At 37.1% G+C, this 15,841-nt stretch overlaps 1 protein-coding gene across 8 annotated transcripts in view; it reads right to left on the bottom strand.

The window, feature by feature from the left end:
* The window catches only part of CASK (calcium/calmodulin dependent serine protein kinase), a 344,451-nt gene that overhangs the window by 211,543 nt on the left and 117,067 nt on the right, over positions 1–15,841 (bottom strand). For all 8 annotated transcript variants that reach the window (XM_026513322.4, XM_044389369.3, XM_026513329.4 and 5 more), the window contains exon 3: positions 8,718–8,823. In XM_026513322.4, coding sequence (XP_026369107.1) covers positions 8,718–8,823 — 106 coding nt within the window. The remainder of the gene's footprint in view (positions 1–8,717; positions 8,824–15,841) is intronic.

The raw sequence follows: 15,841 nt of genomic DNA on the forward strand, positions 1-15,841 counted from the left end.
TTCATGAATTGGAAGACTCAAAATTGTAACCATGTCAATTATTCTCAAGCTGTTATGAAGATTTGATACAATAATTAAGGCAAAATCCCAACAGGGATGTGTGTGTGTGTGTGTGTGTGTGTGTGTGTGTGTAAACTGATAACCAGTTTCTAAAATGTATATGGAAAATGTGGAGAAGTACATCCCTCAAGAATTGGCTGAAGAAGAACAAGGTAAAAGGCCCTGATCTACTAGTTACTAGAACTTAATATAAAGCTATAGTTAAGAACCGACATGCTCTTGGCACAATGCCAGGCAAATATACTAATGGACCAGAACAGAACCTGGAAACAATCACACATGTGTAGGTGCTTGATTTATGGCAAAAGTGGTATACTGCAGAGCCGTCTTTTCAGTAATTGTGCTGAGACTGCTGCACATCCACACGGAAAGAAATGAAATTGGACTGCTACCTCACAGCGTACTCCAAATTAATTTCAGATGGATGATAAAACATAGGAGGATACCTTCATAACCTCAGAGTAGTGTATATTCCTTAAACAAGACCCCAAAACAGTAACCATAAAAGAAAAAAAAATGATAAATTAGACTGTATTAAAATTACAAACTTCTGTTAATCCGAAGGTACCATTAAAAGAATGAAGAGGTACGTCATGGAGTGGCAATTAGGGAAGAGTAATCAGAACTCACAATGAGATTCTACTACACACCAACTGGCAAAAATTGAAAATTCTGACAATGCCAAGTATCAGAAGGGTGTGCAGCATAGGCAATAAGTAATCATGAGAATAAAAGGAGGGTGCTGTTAGTAAGGACTAACAACAGGTTTTTAAACAGGGGCAGTGCCAAGGAAACCAGGACTTGAATCACCTTAAGCAAATACCACTGGTAAAGGGTCGGTTTATACATCTGCTTTAGAAAATAAGCTTGGTATGATCTTGGAAAACTGAAGTTGTTAAACTCTAAAACCTACCAATTCCACTCCCAGGATATATGTACAAGACTGTTTACAACAGCACTGTTCAAAATAGCCAAATCTGGAAACAACCCAAATACATAGTACCATTAACATGAGTAGGTAAACTGTGAATGTTTGTTAACTGCAATACTATACAGCAATAGAATGAAGGAGCACAAAGCAACCTGGATCAATCTCACAGACCAAAACAGAGTATATGCTATATGACTTCTTTTAAATAAAGATTTTAAAAGACAGGTAACACTGAAATTATATTACTCAGAGATACTGTATGGATGGTATAGACATGAAAGCATGGAGGTGAAGTCTAGGTTAAAGGTAATTCTGAGAGAGGAAGGGGATTGTGGTTAAGAGTATTATAGACGGTGTTTATATTTCTTGATCTGGGTTGTAGGCATATGGTTGTGCTGTTTACAATAATTCCTTAAGCTGTATAGTTCTGTGTATGCATTTTTCTAAATGTAACAGGTTGTGTGTGTGTGTGTGTGTGTATATATATATATATATATATATATATATATAAATAAATAAATAAATAAATAAATAAATAAAGGTTACATCTATGTGTGATGTAGGTGTTTGTATGTATTCATATACTCACCCAGTAATCCTATTTCTAAAAACTTACTTTGAGGAAAAAAAGCAATCAGGGGGTGTGAACAAGTAATTATGTATAAGATTATTATTAATCATAAGATTACTTCCAATAGGGGAAACAGTATAAATGTCCAACTATAAGGAAATCATTAACTATGGCACATGCATATAATTGAGATATCTTAATGCAACCATTAGACTACTGTATCTAAAAAATATTTAACGGGGGCGCCTGGGTAGCGCAGTCGTTAAAGCGTCTGCCTTCGGCTCAGGGCGTGATCCTGGCGATCCGGGATCGAGTCCCACATCAGGCTCTTCCGCTATGAGCCTGCTTCTTCCTCTCCCACTCCCCCTGCTGTGTTCCCTCTCTCGCTGGCTGTCTCTCTGTCACATAAATAAATAAAATCTTTAAAAAAAAAAAAAAATTTAACGGTATAGCAAAATGCTTAAAGTCAATAAGTAAAAAGATTCGGGAAACAAAATTGCATACATGAAATGAGTGCAACTGTGATCATGAATGTAAGTAGAAGAAAATGTTCTGAAATGTTCACTGTGATTAACTTTTCAAAGTGGTATGATTTTTGTCATTATAATTTTCCATAATTTCTAAATTTCTACCAAGGATGTGTATTGTAAAGATTATTTACACGAGAAACTACTTATAATTTTTATTTTTAAATGAACAAGCTTCTTTTAAATAATGGAAAAATCAACTGAATTTTACCTTGTGTATATAAACTTTTTTCAAAATTATTTTCAGTGGTTGAAGATCAGCTTTTACATACAAAAAAATTTACCAGAGTGACAACTTCAAATTCATTTCTAAGATAGTAGACATCAGAATGTAGTTTGTTTTCTAATGTAGCATTCAAAGGTTAAAATTTATTCTACACTGTACCATCTCAATCTAGGGTTTGTTTTATACAAAAATTGGGACACCTACCTTTTTCTGTTAATAGATGTCAATATAATACAGTAATTAGAGTTAAAAGTTAAAAAAAAAATCCAAACTCCTCAATTTTCTTCATAGGTGATCATATTTTGTTTGCAGATCCAGGAGTTTATCAATTTAAAACCCTTCTATTTATCTCATTTTTAGTTTGTGCAGGAAAGAGTTAAGATAGCAGGCCTAAACTTTTGAAGGGCTTGAAAGGCCTGTCTACGGAGTTAGCTCTTGATTGGCACCTGGCAACTTGGATGGGTTCCTCCTGTCCTAACTGAAAAGTGTGGCTCACTGTGTCTAAACTGTTTGTGCAAACAATATGATTTATCCTGAACACCTGCTTTCTCTCTGGGAGGCTGGAAGATGGTACGTGCCAGGCAGAGGGTGCCTACATGACCAGCTCCCAATAAATACCCTGGGTGCTGAGTCTCCAACGAGCTTCCCTGGTTGGCAACATTTCGCTTGTGTTATCACAACTGGTTGCTGGCAGAAGACCCTTGGAAGCTTGCGCCCGGCTGCCCCTAGACTTCAACTCATATACCTTTTCTCTTTGCTGGTTTTGCTTTATAGAATCTTTGAGCTGCAATAAATTACAGTTGTGACTACAATCAGACACTGAGTCCTAGGAGTCCTCCTTGGTCAATCATCAAACCTGGGGGTGTGACTTGGGGACCCCCGACACATAGTTCTTAAAACTAATATAAAACTAAACATTTAATACACTGGTGAAGCTAGTTAAGAGAAATGTTTAATTTTTTTAAAAAAAGTTTATGATAGAAGTTTTTTTCTTTCAACTAGTATTTATCAAAGGTCTTCACAGGCACCCAGCTACATCCTCTCATAAAACTTACTGCATTACCTTAAGTATCGAGTTTCTGATGTTTACTAGGACCAAACGATATTTTCCAACCATTTCCTATTACCCAGCACTTAAGCAGGCATTCGATAAATATGTGATGAATGAATAGCAATTTTTATCAATACACATAAAAACAAAAATCAAAATAGATCAGACTAGCTATAAAAATATGTATAGATCTTCATATAATTTTAAATGCCACAGTCCAGACTTTTCTTGCTTGATATCAAACAAATACACTTTCCTTTCCTTGGCAAGTTTGCTAGTAAGTCGAAATTGGTTCTATTCTAGCAGCATAATTGAGTTCCACAAATATTCCCTTCCCCAAGCTTAAACACCAGACCAAAATGAAAAATAAAATTAAAAACAAATAAAAGAGCTATCAGTCTATCTCCTTGTGAGCTTCAAAAATACAAACCGCTAATATTGTTTTAAAAGATACAAACTATTGTTTTCATGTCAGATGTATTTTAAAACCACATTTAATTACTACAAAAGTCTTCCTGTGGTATATGTAATCATTCTATAATAAGGTAATTAAAATTCCTTGGCCAGCCGATTTAGGATTTACAGCTTAACTCAAGTATCAGACACTACTAAAGACAAGCCTGGATGGGTTACTTAAAAATAAACATTTAATTTAAGTGTGTGTGTGGGGTGACACAACACAGCCCTATTTTCAAAATTGAACCTATATGTTTAAATACGTTTCAGCAAACTACTGCAGACAAGTCCAAATTTAAACGCGATGCCAAAGCAATGGACCCCAAAGCAATGGACCCCAAAGCAATGGATCTAGTGCAAACACATGCAGATTTCTAACAAACTTCTGTGCGTATTGGGGGGAAATGACAACATAGTCTCTAAATAGTAATGCCCCCACTTTAAAGGTCAATCATCTCTTGACCTCCCACTTTGGGACTTGCAGTTGTTGAAACTGAATATCTAGGGGTGGTGCCTGGGTTTGAGCTTGTTTGACAAGCTCTACTCAGGGCTTTTCAATGTTAAGTTTTGAAATCTACTGCTTTAATCTTTTCTGGCTCGAAAATTCTGCTTCTGTGAGTCTCTGTATTTGAATATGCTTTAAACTTAAAACTATTTATAATTAAATGGGTATCAACTAGTTGGAAGGGTTTTCTAACATAATAAGCAACCTGATCGGGCCATATAATTTCATGACTTTGGCTTAAGGGGAAAAAAAGGAGAGTTGGTTATACACAGTCTGTGGCGAAGGCAGATATGGATACCTATTAAGTAACTCACTGATTTCTTTTTCTGCATCAAAATTATCAGAGCAGTTTCCAAGTAGCCAAAAATTGCAAAGTCAACTGACCTTATTTAATTTGTTTCCCCTTTGTCTACTCTGTATTGGTGGCAGGTCAGAAAACTGTGGAAAGGATTCGGATAACCCATCACCTGAGCAATGAGCCCCTTACTACCAGGGATCATTATCACATCTATTGCCAGAAACATGGAACTTCATTCTGGAGCAGCTTTGTCTACGTTGCAACTGTAGAGACAATCTCTTACCTAGCCAGTAGGTGGAGGCATATACAAACTTACTGCTTGCTCTTTGAGCCAAAGGACCTTAAATCTTATAGTAAATTGGTCTTTTGTGTATTCATTTGTTTTAAACCCAGGAGATCAAAGAGAAAACAAAAAAGTGAACAAGACAACTGTTGAGGTGAATTTATAAAAAATGATACAAAAGAACAATGTTATATTTCTATTTTGTTTCTGGCCCTTTTGAGAAATAAGTAAGTTGTTTTAACTGTGAATTTATAATCTACTTCCAGATCCCCAGAGCTAATGAAGTAATTCTAAATTTAGAAATAGATCTCTTAAAAATTCATGTTCAATCAGGGAAAACTGAACATCAACCGAATGTGACCTAATACTAAGGAATGATTGTTGATTTTGCTAGGTATGATTATACTATTATGGATCGATACCTATCTATATCTATACATCAAGTCCTTCTTTATAAATCCAAACAGGAATACTTATAGGTGAAATGGTATAGCTTTAGAAATCACCAGGAAAAAAGAAAAGACAACAGTAAAGGACACACAGAACAAGAATGGCAAAATGTTGATAACTGTTAAAGTTCAGTGACAGGCGCACTGAGGTTCACACTATTCTCTTTTTATCTGAAATTTTCCAAAACAAAAAGTTCAGAATATTAAATTATAAAGCCACGTTCTTGTGATCTGGGTTAACACTGAGATTAGGTGACCAGTAGATATGCAACTTCAATGAAGTCTCACCTCCATATACAGCCACCAAGGAATTATTTCAATCACGACTGAATCACACAAAAACTAGCTCCATAAAATCTCATACAATTTAACAGGAGAGACTAAAACTAACTTGCTAAATCCCCGGGAAACAATACCTTCCAGTTGTAGAGCGCTTCACTATTTTACAAAGTGAATTCACATCTAGTTCTGATAATCTTATTAAGATTTTAAAGGTAAAAAAAAACCCCCAAACCCTGAGGCTCAGAGAAGCTAAAAGACATGGCCAAAGTCACATAATCAGGAAAAGTGACAGAGCTGGGATAGTAACCAAAGTTTTATAACACCAAAGATCATCTTCTCTCTACTGTACTGTCACTTAGACCCCTTCGAAACAAATAGCAAACATGATGAAATTTAGGTGAATCTTAAAATTTTGCTTTCTGTGCTCATTACTTGAGAGTATATGATAATACTGTTTTTTTTTTCATTTTCTCAGTGAATATAAACACGGATAAAAACAGGTTTCTTGAGTAAAGAATAAAATTAAATTGGAGAAAGTTATTAAAAAAAAGAATTATAACATCTTAAAATTGGAAGGTCCTCTCTAGTCTAAAATTAAACCTTTATCTTTAGCCTCCTTGGATGGGTCCAGCTTGAGCTCAAGCATTTCTAGTGAGGAACTGCATACTCTGTGAGACAGCCGCCTTCGTTCACTGACTCAGTCTATTCGCTACAGGGGCTTTCCTTGCTTAGAGGTGGAATCTACCGGCTGCTTGTTGATTCCAGTTACAGCCCCTGACCCTACACTGAACAAACATTACAATCCTCTTACATATGACACCCTTTTAAATAACTGAAGACTTCCATTATGTTCTACCATGGCCTTTGTTCTGAGGACTCTTCTTGGTGGAAAGAGAAAACCAGCGGGTTCTTGAGTAACTAAAGCTTCCCAGTCTTTTCAACAGCTCTTCCATGGTCTTCAAACTGGGACTTGGGAATCTCTGGGAGTACCCAAAGTCCTTCCAGGAGATAGGAGAATTAGGATCTTTTTAAGGCAACCAATGTCCATTTCTTCTCTTGCGATAATTTGATCTGTCTGAACACAAGTCTATGGTCTGCTGAGTTTCCTTTTACATCTTCACTCACACGAGCACATCTCAAAAGACAAACTGCTCACCCATCCTGAAAAACCTGCCTAGCTTCAGAGACAACTAGGGAATGAGAAGCTCCTGAGGGAGGGACCCTTGAGAGCAAAACAGAGCTTTAGAAAGAAAGAGGAAAGCCACCTTATTTCATCCAGACAATATATGCATGGCAAAGCCTTATCTATTTTAGAATTAAAAATCAATAGTAAGATGATTGTCACAGGGATGTCTATTAACACCTTAATTTTATTTGAAAAATGAAGGCAGATTTTTCTTTGACAGAGAATGAGTCTGATTTGGCTGAGTGGCTTGACAATGATGGCTAGCTCTGCCATTTAGGTCACACAGCAGACATTTGCCATAAATTGAACGAGATTAAGATGCTGATCTACGGTTTTGAAGAAAATATATTTAAAAGAATACACAAAACACTAAACGTGATAACCTCACAAGAGAAGTTCTTATGTATCAACTCAAAAGTATGTGAGGAGGTACACGGTTTTCAAAATTCTTTTAGCAGGTATGTTAACAAAAATTTTGAAGACTGTGACTCTAGGGCAAAATTTGTAGGCTCTTTGCCACTCTGGTTATCCCCTTCGGGAATTGTGCCAGTGTCCTGCTTACTATGAACGCTCTAGGGAGAACGGGTAGTATACAATACAGTGGGAGTGTGGGCTTGGTTCTAAATACTATATACTTTTAATTAATGTAGCCAAAGGCTCCATTCAGAGCTTTTTTAAAGCTGTTGCAACAACTACCTTTCAAAACATTTACATCTTTTTCCCATAAGCAGTTACAACTAAGCTTACAGTGATCTTGCACTTATATAACTGAATGAGTGAGTTTATATTAACTGGTCTTAAATTTCATCTTTTTTTGGTTTCAGCTCCTTTGCTACAAACTTGTAAAACATTTTAAAATTTTGATCTAGATATCCAATGTATTAGCTAGCCCTCCATGTCAGGGTGGGGTGGGCAGGGCAGCTTCTGACATGGCTCCCAAGCATCACCAGTATCTCCTGGTATTCACGCCCTTGTGTAATCCTTTTCCCAGATGTGTGGGCTGAATCTGGGGACTTACTTCTAACTAGGAGAATATGGCAGAAGTGATGGTGTGTGATTTCGGAGATTAGGTTACAAGACTGACTTCCATATGGAGAGGCCCAGTGACAAGGAGCCCAGGGAAGCCTAGGCCAATGGCTCATGAGGAACTAAGGCTCTCAGTCCAATAGGCTGCTGCCAACGACCATGTGAGTGAGCTTGGAAGCAAATCCATCCCCAGTGGAGTCTTAAAATGACTCCAGTCCTGGCCAATGCCTCGATTACCACCTTGTGAGAGACCCTACTCAAAGTCACGGATTAAAATTTTGGAAAGAATAGGATGCCATCCCATAAAGCTTTATACAGTCTCTTTGGACACAATTATCCAATTAGCTAAAAACTACCCAGTTATACTATCTTTAGCTCACATTTCTCCATCTTACAGACGAAAATTCCATGACACACATGTCAAGTGGGTTATTAAAATTAAATACACTGTTATCTACAGAATTGCCTTAATATGCCAATGTGGTAATTATATCAAAATAGGAAGTCTGTTATTACTTGTTTTTAGTTGCCAGAGAGGCTTGCTACATGGAGACCTCTACTGCCATCCCACTCCTCTTCAATAAGACTCCTATGGTCAGAATTTTATATTTTGGGGCCTGCTATTCATCTGAACTCTCTCTCTACAGCCTCTTCTCTGAAGTATACTAAACATGAAGGTAACTAAATATGCCCACTTTTGCTTCCTTAGCCATTGTGAACCTTAAAATGAGACAATCTTTTTATTCTTGTTACGTTTTTTAAACAGATGAGCTAACAACTACTGTTAAATTTTGTAAGTGTTAGCATTATCCCAAGCCAGCATTGCTTAAAACTTTAACCCTTAAGAAAGTAAAATGTACACTCACAATTCAAAAACCATGTAAAGCATTCCATCTGAGCTATATGTCTCCAATAACTCTACAATGTGAGGATGTTTCAGCATATGACAGATACTGGCTTCCCGCTTTAGATCTGAAAAACAAACATAGGACATACTTTGTTAGGTAAGAACAAAAGACAATCAGGGTGAATGATGAATGAATGGATGTGATCTATGGTAACATGAAGACTTCTCTAACTAAAGAGATGAAATCCCCCATTTAAGCTAAACTTAGTTTTTTACCCTTTAAAATCTTTGACGATATAACTTTTTCATATTTTTGCCAGTCTAAATCAATCTACCTACCTATCTATATTACAGAGTCAGCTCTTATTTTTATTTATTTAAGTAATTAAGCTCTATGCCCAGTGTGGGGATTGAACTCATGGCCCTGAGATCAAGAGTTGCATGCTCTACCAACTAAGCCAGCCAGGCACCCTAGCTCTTATTAATAAGAAATGTAAATAGCACGAATACTTTCCCCAAACCCTTATAAGCAAGTCTCAAAATTTATAACTCTCTCGATCTGGTAATAAATAACTTAATTTGCTGTTTTGAATTGTACCTCTTTTTCTTAGTTTTCCCTAAATTGGATAAGAATATGTTGTCTATTCTTTAGCCTAAAGTCTAGCATTTACAGACACACACCAGGGAACTTATATGGAAAAAAGGGCATAAAATAGTATGATTTAAACAGTAAAGGCACTGCTCCCACCCAGTATCAAAGTCAGAAATTTATTTTACATCATCTATAAAACGTATTTGATAATTCAGGACACTACTCATGGTGTTTTCTTGAAGAACAAATTCAGACAACGAAGGTAAGACTATTGTGTAAGTTACAGAAAACTATTTGGAAAATAAAACCGTTCGTATCATTGTCATCATTGTACAAACACATTTTGGGCATAGATACCACTTGCCATGTCCACATGGAACAAGAGAACTAAAGCCTTCCTGTGTTAACAGTGCTGGAGTTTTACCTATTTGCAGGTGAATAAAATCCAATGTGACATTTTTACATTTGGAAGTAGAAGGCACACAGGTAAAGAAGAACCAAGGCTGAGGACGTACAAGGCTGAGGATGTACTGCACTAGGCAAAGGAGATAATGTTATTTCCTCTCTGATTTATTAATTCAACTTAACCTTGTCAATAAGAGCAATCACAGCAGATTGAACCACAGAAGACTTACGTAAGGGTAGAATGAGGAAAAGAAGTCAGTAAATTAGACAAAAGAGAAGCCACCGGAAAAGGAAGAATCAATAATATAATATTAAGAAAGTCAAGGGAATAGAGGGAATTAAGGCATGAATAGTTGAAGAAGGCTAAGAAAAGGCTGTAAGAGTCAGCCAGAAAAGACCATTAGCATTCTGGGCAAGATCAAGTTCTGTGGAGAGGTCAGGTTTGAAGTCGGTACGCAGGAGACAATTATGTAATAACAGATTAAAATTTATCATGTTTCTCACTGGGCTAAGTACTTAATAGAGTCATTACCCTTGCTGTGCCAACAACCCTAAGAGGTAGATACTTTACAGGTGAGGAAGCTGAGGCTTAGAAATGTGTTCAAAATCACACAGCTACCGCAATGGGTAGGTCTGAGCCCTAGCCTATTCAAGTCCAAAGTCAGCAGTCCTTCCACGATGCCATGCCAGGTTTAGACATGATCAAATTAGAAGAATCTGGCTGTAGGAGATGAATGGCAAAGTCAAAGAAGGTTTGATTTTTCTGTTCTCGCTGCTGTTTTAAAGGGAACACGGTGTAAGTGGCAGTGACGAAACACCCATGGGATCTAGAGCCGGAAACTTGCTGCCGGGTCTGCCACTTGCCGGCCGACTGTGACCCTCTACAAACGCCTTCCTTGCTGCAGATGAAATGGGGCAGGTCAGAGGTGATGCAGGACCTGCACAGACTACTCAATCGCCTTCAGGGGGCAGCGGTAAGATTCCCAGGAAAGAATGGCTGGGGGGGGGGGGGACCTGGGTGGCTCTCTGGGCGCAGGTCATGATCTCAGGGTCATGAGATGGAGCCCTGCATCAAGCTCTGTGCTCAGCGGGGAGTCTGCTTGAGATTTTCTTTCTCCCTCTGCCCCTCCCCTCACTTGCTCACACCCTGCCTTTAAAATAAATAAATAAATCTTAAAAAAAAAAAAAAAAGAAAGAAAAAATGGGTGTGGAAGGAGTGTGCAGAACGCAGCACTGTGGGGTTGAGGGGCAGGGTGGCTCAGTGTTCGCAGGAAAGGAAGAGGTCAGAGGCACATGAAAGATGGTCCCCATCTCCAAAAGTGCTTGGCAAGGTCCTGCTGGAGAGGAGAGGTGTGAATCAGGTGTGGGTTTTGTGCGGAGAAGTCATAACTGTGAGGAGGGCTTTTGACAAGTGTGCTGGAAAGCCAGCTGAAGACAGGAGACATAAATCACATACCGGCACAGCTTTTTTTTCCTCTCCTCCTTCAAGAATGTTCTGCTTCCAGATTTTATGAAAAGCTCAGGCGTTTTATTACCCGTTTTAACGTTTATTTTTAATTTTGCCCCTTTCACGTAACTACAGTGTGTTGCAACTTCCACACTCACTTTGCCATGTGCCACATCTGTTGTACCAAGGGACTGCAAGTAAAAACGGCTGCTCTAAAGAGTCTCCCATCTGACCTGCGCATTTCTGCTTGGTATACAGCTGAACATGCTCCTGGCCTAGTCTCGCATCATCTACCCACCCTCCAAAGGAAGGCAGAATTGCTGCGGCCCCTCCCATCAAAGACTAAAGCAATTTAAACATCACTGGATCTGGCATCTCAGGGACTAAAAAGCAGAGCACTGAACAGCACAAAACTAACAACACAAAAAGATATTTGAAATTATAAGGGCAATGATGCAAAAGATGGTTTACATTTAGGATAATTATGGCACCATTTTCCATAATTCAAATATCGATTAAATGGGTATTATATTAAATAGCCCAAATGGAAAATCATGGTTTGAAAAACACAAATGCATTATATAAGCATTCAAACTATGGATTCCAGGAGTACTAAATTCAGAATGCTTGTTTTTAGATGTGAATGTGAATTAAAGATATATTTATTAAGTGCTATTAATTTCTTGCTGATACAGCAAACTATAAATAGCATTTTCCTACAAATCAACTCAAGAGGCAGAGTAGCAAGGAATTCAAAATAGGCGATAATGGGGGCGCCTGGGTGGCGCAGTCGTTAAGCGTCTGCCTTCGGCTCAGGGCGTGATCCCGGCGTTCTGGGATCGAGCCCCATGTCAGGCTCCTCCGCTGGGAGCCTGCTTCTTCCTCTCCCACTCCCCCTGCTTGTGTTCCCTCTATCGCTGGCTGTCTCTATCTCTGTCAAATAAGTAAATAAAATCTTTAAAAAAAATAGGTGATAATGATTTGAAGTTGTGATTAACTGCTGTGAGATACTAGCACAGAACATTCCTGTGAGTGCCCTGACGGAGTTACCACGGCTGTTTGAAAGAGCTACTTTGTCCCTAATAACTGGTAATTCTCTCCACTCTTCCTTGTATTTTTTTAATTTGTATTTTTTCAATTTGTTCAATTTCAATTTGTAATGTTTGAAATTTAAAAGATTTAAAAAATAATTTCTATGCTTAGTGCCCTGATATTTAACTATGTAACTATAATAATCCACTTATTTCCCTTTAAAAGGGGCACTAGTAGTACAGAAAGTAATAGTTTTCTGACCGTAACTGGAGAAACAGACTTAAATTAAATCAGTCTGCTGTATGTGAGTACTACCACCACCACTACCAGTTTCCTAAGAACTTTGAATGTCCAACAGTAAAGCAGCTATGCCCTGCAGGCGCTGTTGACCTCTCCAGTCTGTTCCTCAAGCAAGGGAGAGTTAAGGAAACCGTTTCAGGTGGTCTCTTTTAAAAAGAAGTTTCCTGGGGTGTCTGGCTGGCTCGGTTGGCGAAGCATGTGACTGACTCTCGATCTTGGGGTCGTGAGTTCGAGCTGCACATTAGGTGTAGAGATTACTTAAAAATAACATCTTAAAAAAATAAATAAAAAGAAGTTTCCTGGAAAGTATTTGTTATTCATTCTGCTACTAGTTGTTCTTGTGATAGGAGAACCCTTCACACCGTCTTGGATGCCACTTTCAGAGTACCACAATTCTGCAACAAGTTAATGTGACCATGGGTCAAAACTAATTTGGGTATTTACAAATAGGATTGAAGAAACAATTTCTGACATTTTTAGTATTAGAGTAGCAATCTTGACCTCAATATCCGAACTTAAAAGGATCTAAATTTAAGAGGTAGCTTGCACAGAGCTATTTAGATCAGCACTGTCCAACAGAAGTATAACGTGAGCCACATACATCATTTAAAATTTTTCAGTAGCCACATTAAAAAGTAAAAATAGGTGAAATTTATTTTAATAACATATTTTATGCAATCTAATATATCCAAAGTAATATTTCAACAAATAATCATATTAAAAATTGTTAAATATGTTTCTTTTCTATACTAAGTCTTTGAGATCTGGTCGTGTTTTACATTTATGGCATACCGAAATTTGGACCAGTCATATTTCAAAGGCTCATAGCCACAACATGGCTAGGGGCTACCAAGCTGGAACGGTGTAGCTCTGGCCAAATTGCCTTTAATTCTTATCCTCTCTCAGTAGTGAGTTCTCCTGCATTTCCTACACAGATATTTGTAAAGTCATCCAGTCATTCAAAAAAGATTCTAAACTCGGAGATGTGTTTTTTAAAAAAAAGATTTCCATAGAAGGAAACTCTACTTTTAATAATCCAAATTCATCACTTAATAACTAAAATCTGGAATTTCTTCACTATTGTTAATCTAAGTCCTTCATTTGGTAGTTTTAAATTATTTTGTTTAATCTACCAAACACAAAAGCAGTGGTCAATAGCTACCATACTTTCCTGTCCTTTGTACACTTCCGAACTTATTGAATGACCTTACACTATTTAATGCAACATTTGAGAGTTTAAGCGCCCCTCTATAAATCCTTGTTTAATAACTATAATAACCCGGTGAGATAAATATACCTATTTCCATTTTACCGAGGAGGAAGCTGAGGCCCTGGGTTCAGTGAGATGAAGAAGTTGTTGAAATCACACAAATAGTAAGTAAAGGAAGCAGGACTAATAATGAAGTCTGGGGCTCTTTTTATCACACCACAGTGGCTCCTGGGGCTGTACAGTTTTCACATGTGCCCTTGAGATCTAATCACACAACAGTGCTAATGCGGTAACACTAACTTGGGTGACAAGCTTTCAAGACTGCTACGGAACCAGTTTATGTCAGCTTGCACGGTCACCAATGATGATTAGATTAGACACTGCTCTTTTCCTGACAAATGCATAAATATTGTCAATTATTTCCAATTTCTGGGTTGTGTTAGAAACTTGATAGTTAGCAAAATTTACTAAGAGCTGACCCTGGGCTCCAAACACACATAAAGAATATTCTAATCTAGTCATAGAAATAATTAGGACAAGAATTAATGTGTTCAGTCGAATCAATATTAATAACAAAATAGGTAAATGAAAGTCATTATTGACTCAATATTTTTCCCTTGGTGTACTAAAATTAATGACCATATGATATTTCAAAAGGGGAATCCGAGCAGAATCTTGGAAGGATTATAGAAACAAAGTCAAATTCTGTTGCTGGGTTCCACCTTAATATAATAACCAACTTGAAGACTAAAGATCCCAGCTGTCTTTGGCAATAATACAGTTCAGGTTGGCTTTAATGAGGCTATCTTCCTATAAATCAGGGAAGTTGACCTTCTCAACCAGTGGATGACCAGAGGCCCAGACAAGCCACACACCAATCTGGGTTAACTGCAAACTCATTATTTCTTCAATCTTTTACACATTTTACTACCACCCTATACATTTTTCTACCTTTTTTTACAAAGAGAAATCCAAGCAGCTTCTAATGTCTTTGAATTCTTGCCCACATTTTTTTGAACCTATGCTCAAAAAATCTCATCTGTCAGGTGAATAAAGAAAGGAAGCAGCATACTGTTAATTGAGAATGTTGATTGATATAAAGTTTTTCCTTAAATAGGCAAAAGTATTAAAAATCAATGTTAACTGCATTAAGCATTTACAAATCAATGGGGTTTTCGTAATATATTTCCCAGAGAATTTTCAGTTCCGATAAATACATTAAAGCAGCCTGCCCAGTTGAATACTGACTTTAAACTGAATTTAACACTGTATTTAAAAACAACTAACAGCTGTAAAGTAGAATAACGCCAATTATTCTGAGAACTACTTGTCTTCCCTCTCACTCTTCATTAGGATGAGTTTGGTGAATAATTAAATAATTATCTAAAGTGCCATTTATTTTCTAGGGACTTACATTTTAAAAACTCCAGGTCATTCCTAATCAATACTGAAGTACTATAAATCACTGAACTTACTAATTAGATATTAATAAAGATTATAGGTGACCAATTCAATGATCTTTACTAATATTTATCTTCTGAGATGTTAAAATCCTGAAAGAAGAGCGTTTGCTTAAAAACCCATTTGTGGTTAACAGCCAACATTAGGTTAAACAGAAACCAAATTATTTGTCTCTTAGAAGATACAACTGAATCTTCTATTCAAGGAGTTACTCAACCATAAATTTGGTGAAAATCTGTTTTGCACTCAACTAGTAAGATGTTAATTACATGGATAAAAGGAAAAGGCAGAGGTTACTGAAATCCAAACCGAATAAAGTTCCAGTATTAGAGCTTTCCTCAAGTAAATAAATGACCATTCTTAAGACATTTCGTACATGACAAAGACAGAAATACAATATTTTAAACATTTATAGAAGGTACAATTTCTCTGTTGCTTTTCCTTTTGGGAAATGTAAGCCAAAAAGCTTCGCAAAAAGGTGGAAAGATGGGGCATTTTACTATTATAAAAACCAGGCACCTATTTCAAAATGGTACCCCTAATTTTAGAAAAGAAAATTAGGGAAATACCAGTTTATACCTCATTTACTTTTAAACATTAGAGCCTAAAAAACCATACCCATTAGGAGCATGAAGGAACTTTGCGGAATGACAGAGTGTATATATTTGTTAAAAGGACCGAACACTTAAATGGGTT

This window comes from Ursus arctos, chromosome X (assembly GCF_023065955.2).
Source record: "Ursus arctos isolate Adak ecotype North America chromosome X, UrsArc2.0, whole genome shotgun sequence".
NCBI classification, from domain to species: domain Eukaryota; kingdom Metazoa; phylum Chordata; class Mammalia; order Carnivora; family Ursidae; genus Ursus; species Ursus arctos.